Source organism: Protobothrops mucrosquamatus, unplaced genomic scaffold (genome assembly GCF_001527695.2).
Source record: "Protobothrops mucrosquamatus isolate PMUCROS unplaced genomic scaffold, P.Mucros_1.0 scaffold2596, whole genome shotgun sequence".
Lineage (NCBI taxonomy): Eukaryota > Metazoa > Chordata > Lepidosauria > Squamata > Viperidae > Protobothrops > Protobothrops mucrosquamatus.
Genome location: NW_015388650.1, coordinates 39,895 through 45,777, shown reverse-complemented (window position 1 = coordinate 45,777; position 5,883 = coordinate 39,895). Strand labels below are relative to the sequence as shown.

Below are 5,883 nucleotides of genomic sequence, written 5' to 3'. Positions count from 1 at the left end.
CCAAAGCATTATCCCAATAAAAACCAATTAAAAACAAATATTTACCGCTGTGTCATGTTAAAATAATAATTAAAATTGTCCCTATTTAAAATTCTCCCTAGGCCAGACCCGCTTGCTGAAAAAGCCATGTCTTGAGGGCGCGGCGGAAAGCTAGGAGATCCGGAATCGTCCGGATCTCGGGGGGTAGTTCGTTCCAGAGCCAACTTTTATTAAACAAAGAATTTCATATTCTATTTATGAAGATTATTATTCTGTTTAGAATAACATTCAACAATTGTTGATTAATGAGTCTGGAATTTGTACAACACTCCCATTTATATCCTAAACATCATAGATAGTACAATATTACTTGATTAACTTGTTAGAAACCAGTAATTAAAAAAAAAACCTTAATAGATTTTTCTCCCTTTTCCCAATTTCATTGCTATTTAATAGGCAATGAAATTCTGTTTTAGAAGTATAAAGCATGTTACATTTATATTTAATAAAGACAAAAATCTATGTCAGTCTAGCAATGCCTAATGATCATAATTCTTCAAAGTTCTGCTCTAACGGTTGCTTCTTTTATCTGAAATGTACATACATATCATATAAAAGAAGCTTTTATATGAATATAATATAGCAGTTTATATAACTGCTGTTTTATGTATATTATTTATGTAAAATATAAATACTTATATAATACATATAATATAAATATATTTTATATGAAATATAAATACTTATTTATAAAATACTAACAGGTTCCCAAAGATGCTAAAGACTACTTAAAAAATGTACAGTATGTAACTTTCATTCAAATTCCGCAAGAGTATGATCTGAAATTGTAGTACAATCTATAGCATGCTTTAACTTTAGCCATCAAGTAATGGGCAGTCATAAAATAATGTAGTTAAAAGCATTTCTGTGTGCACCGATATCTATGGGATGGGATCTAAATGACAAAATGTATATTGTAATATCACAATGCAACTTAATTGTTACCTACTTGAATGCAATATTACAATAAAAGTAGTAAAGACCTTGGATATCTTCTAGTCCAACCCCCTGTTCAAGCATCTATACCATTGCAGATAGATGGCTGCCAGTCTTTTCTTAAAAACCTCCAGTGATGAAGTGCCTACAACTTCTGAAGGCAAGTGGTTCCATTGGTTAATTGTTCTCACTTTTAGGTTTCTCCTTAATTCCAGGTTGCTTCTCTCCTTGATTAGTTTCCATCCATTGTTTCTTGTCTTGCTTGGAAAATAAGTTGACCCCCTCTTCTTTGTGGCAGCCCCTCAAATACTGGAATACTGCTATCATGTCAACCCAAGTCCTTCTTTCCTCTAGACTGGCCATACCCAATTCCTACAACCATTCCTCATATGTTTTGGTCTCCAGGCCTTTAATCATCTTAGCTGTTCTTCTTGGCACTTTTTCCAAAATTTCAACATCTTTTTTGTAATGTGACCAAAACTGGATGCAGTATTCCAGGTGTGGTCTTACTAATACCTCATGTGATCTTGATTCTATACCTCTGTTTATACGACCCAGGATTGTATTAACTTTTTTGGCTGCCGCCGCATACTGCTGGCTCATATTCAAGTGATCGTCCACTAGGACTCCAAGATCCCTCTCACAGTTACTGTTATTGAGCCAGGTTTTGCCTAATCTGTACTTGTTCCTTTGTTTTTTCCTGCTTAGGTGTAAAACCTTGCTTTTCTCCACATTAAATTTCATGTTTTTGCATAAGGCCCATTGTTCAAGTCTGTCAAGATCTTTTTGGATCTTGAGCTTGTCTTTTGGGGTGTTGGCTATATCTGCCAGCTTAGTGTCATCTGCAAATTTGATGAGTTCCCCTTCTATTCCCTCATATAAGTCATTTATGAAGATATTGAAGAGTACTGGGCCTAAGACAGAACCTTGTGGTACCTCACTGCTTATTTTTCTCCATGTAGATGTAATACCATTAAGGACTTCTTGTAGGGTAAGGTTTGTCAGCTGGTTACAAATCCATCTGGTGGTGATACTGTCTATCCCACATTTTTCTAGTTACCAAGAAGTAGGTTGTGGTCTACTTTGTCGAATGCCTTGCTGAAGTCTAAGTATAGCATGTCCACAGCATTTTGCTGGTCTTCTAATTTAGTCACTTTGTCAAACAATGAAATAAGATTGGTTTGGCATGATCTATTTTTAACAAACCGATGCTGGTTTCTACTTATAATTTTATTTGTTTCTAGATGTTCACAGATCTGTTTTTTGATTATTTTTTCCCCAGTATCTTTCCAGATATTGATGTTAGGCTGATTGGTCTATAGCAGGCATGTCAAACTCGTGAAGTCACATGACATCATGCGACGTATCGCAATTTTCCCCCATTGCCGGCAATGGGGTGAGTGTGGTTTCAGCGTGACGCATCCGGCCTGCGGGCCGGTAGTTTGACATGCCTGGTCTATAGTTTCCTGGGTCTGTTTTTTTTTTTTTAACTAACTTAACAACTGAAGTGATTCACTTAACAACTGTGGCAGGAAAGATTGTAAAATGGGCAAAATTCACTTAATAAATGTCTCACTTAATAACAGAAATTTTGGGCTCAATTGTGGTGGTAAGTTGAGAATTACCTGTATTGCTCTCTTGCAATAAATAAATATTTACTTATTATTTAACTTAGCTAAGACGTGTTTCTATTTGACAAGAGAACGCCAAACCTTTAATGTTCCATGCCACAAGAAATGTTCCTGGTTTGATATAATTAACTTTAAAAAATAGCAGGCAGAGAATAAAAGCTTGTATCCATCCATACTGTATCTGAATTGCATTCCAGACACAAGCACAATTTAATAACCTTTCAGAGAACCTGGTTTTACATATATCTTCTGCATACAGCAGGAAATAAATTAGTTCAAAAGAGCTTTCATGCCCTCCAACTTTCCCAAATCAGCTGGGGATTTCACTTGATAATCCCAGGTGAACATCTGCCCTTCGGAAATGTTTATCCATGCACAGTAGGGGATACGTGCTTGTCCTGGTAAGTATGAATGAAATGAATTTCATGCACTGCTGTGTCTCTTTAACAAGCAGGCGGAGAGCTAAAGGCTTAAAGAGCAGGTTTCCAAAAGCTGCTTAAATTGACGCAATTTGCTTCTGAGTCAGGGGGCATTAACTTCTGAGTAAAAAGGATAAAAGTCAACAGGAAGAAAAATGACAACCGCCTATATTTCCTACCATCTCTTTCTGTGGAACTCTAAGCGACCGGCAACTTTCTTCCATCTCAGGAGCAAAGTTAGGAGACTGGAATGAGCCACTTCTGGCACCAGATTCCCCCCGCCCCCACCAACTAGCTGGTCCTTCTGAAGGAAAGCAGCTCCATTGTTAATACACCCACTGGCCGTCAAGGCGACTCTCCTGTGATCTGACAGGATGACCAGTGCATTGGCTGGGATTTGGTTTTTTTTCAGTGGCTCTAAAGTTCTCAGCATGGCTGAGAGAACATCAGAACTCTACAGTCACTCAAAGCTTTGTTGGTGTGGGAAGCAGAAAGCCCTGGTGACTTGTTTGGAGTCCTTTTGCAAGCCATGGTCTGCTGTACTAAGCTAAGCTAATAGTGGTACTGTCCAGGTCCTCCTACTCTTCTATTTACTCATTGGCAATTATGGAATTGCTAGCCAAACTTTTCCTAGTAGAAAATCTAGGAAACCCCCCCCCCCCGCTAACAAATATGAGTTCACCTCCCTGGTGTTTTTTCTAAAAAATTGACAACCTTACTGGAGACATCTGAGGGAGAAGGAAAATAATGTTCACTGACCTACAGGTAATGCTTGCAGTACATATTCCAATTTATACAAAGCATTAGAGGATCGCCTTTGAGTCATATTGGATCCCAAAATATAACTAGCAAATTGGTCTTGAGTTATAACCTTTGACTTTCTTTTAACATTTTCTGGATTATTTGTGGTCTTAAAAGTGGCCAGCAACTCTCGTTATTGGTCATACGCCGTGATAAAATCAGTGAACAGAAGCCTCTTTATTGGTTACTAAAAATAACCTCTTTATTTCTTACTGAAAATAAAAAAGTATATGAAAAATACATTATACATTTATGTTCCAAAATATTTAGCTTTACAGTTGTACAAAGGCGTAGATCATGTTTGATAGAACAGGGTTTGAAGCAGAAGGATTCTGATTCATCTTGGCTTCACAGTAAGCCGAGTGGGCAGATATAAAATGCACTGTCCTCAAGTAAAACACCACTCTCAAACCTTGGATCATATTCTGCTACTTCTCACCTTTTCTGAACCAAAAAGTAATACCAACCCAAAATTTTAGGTATTTCCTTACTGAGTTGAATGAGAGACTGGGAACATTTTCTGGATGGAATTTTATAACTGGGGGCCTTCCCTACAGTCTCTTTAAATTGGATATAGGTTGCTGCATCTGAACCTTGAAATCTGTCTGAAGAAACCCTTTTATTGGAAGTTAAAAAGTCTTGAATTCTAAATGTATGTGTGTGCCGTGCATATATAGAGAAAAATGGCTTATCTACCAGGTCGTTAACATTCTTTTTTTCAGTAGTTTTAGCCATTGACTGCACTAAAAGTTAATATTTTATTTCAAAAGGGATTGACAGGACCTGATGGATCACCAGGTCCAGCTGGTCCAAAAGGACAAAAGGTAAGATTAAACGCTTTCATTAGATTTCCTTCCCATTTTTTCAATCTCCAGACTCTTTTATTTAATTATAGGACTGGAGATGCTTGCCAGTTGCTGAATAATAATAATAATAATAATAATCTCAGTACGTGGATAAAAATGCCAAATCCAGCCTAAATATCTGGCTGACTGTATGATGAACCATAATAGCAACCTATCCTTTTTATACGTATATACTTCAAGGTGGCAAACATATCTAATTCTCCTGCCTCTTATTTTCCCCACAACCACAACCTTGTGAGATGACTTGGGCTGAGAGACATGATTGGCCCAAAGTCACACACCTGGGTTTTCATGCCTAAAGCAGGTCTAGAACCCACAATCTCCTTAATTCTTGTACTCTGCCTTGTCTCTAAACAAAAAGTAACACAAACAAACAAACACTTGTATAAATGTTTTAAATACTTGAAATATTGTAACATTTATGGTTTTTAGGGTGAAGTGGGCTTGCCTGGAGGCCGTGGACTTCCTGTAAGTCATTGATTTTTTACATGGTATCTTTTTTAACAACTGGTATTATGAAATATACAGTATTTCCTTAACTATTCTGTAAAAAACTAAACCAATTTAAAAAACACATCTGTAAACCTGGAGGCAGTTTCTGGTCATTTACAAAAGAGCTCAAAAAGTACTCTCCTGTCTTGAAATTGATAGGATATATTAGTCTTTGTGGTGTTCATATAACTTAATACCAGAAAATAGCTTTAAGTTAATAGTAGAGCTTAAATTCCAGCAGGAAACTGTTCTTAACTGTGAATAAAATTTGAAAATAGGATCTCTTCAGTTGAAATTTCAAACAGGACTTTTGTAAAATCCTCCTCCCTCCCTACTCAGTCCAACAAAGGGTTTTTACCACTTTTACAAAATCGGAGGAACTGTAAAGCAAGCACCAATTGGAAATATATTTAAAATGCATTAAAAGAATTCTAGAATAGGATTCTGGCCTGAATAGACACATCTTAAATTGCCTCTGAAAGATGCTGAAAAAAAACTACAAATGTTGTGTTCTTTGTATTCCCCCCCCTTAATCCCCTATGCATATCCTGATCACCCATTAAGGGTGATTGCCCTTCACCATTGATCGCCCATTAAGGGTGATTGCCCTTCACCATTGATCGCCCATTAAGGGTGATTGCCCTTCTCCATCTGCATACAGTTTCATGCCCGTTGCTGGTTGGCTAACTAGCAACAGGG

The 5,883-nt window shown here is 37.1% G+C and overlaps 1 protein-coding gene across 1 annotated transcript in view; it reads left to right on the top strand.

The window, feature by feature from the left end:
- The window catches only part of COL9A1 (collagen type IX alpha 1 chain), a gene marked incomplete at its 3' end in the record, with an annotated part of 62,903 nt that overhangs the window by 25,447 nt on the left and 31,573 nt on the right, over positions 1-5,883 (top strand). Inside the window, exon 9 of the mRNA XM_029285953.1 lies at positions 4,597-4,650. Within this exon, the coding sequence (XP_029141786.1) occupies positions 4,597-4,650 (54 nt within the window). The remainder of the gene's footprint in view (positions 1-4,596; positions 4,651-5,883) is intronic.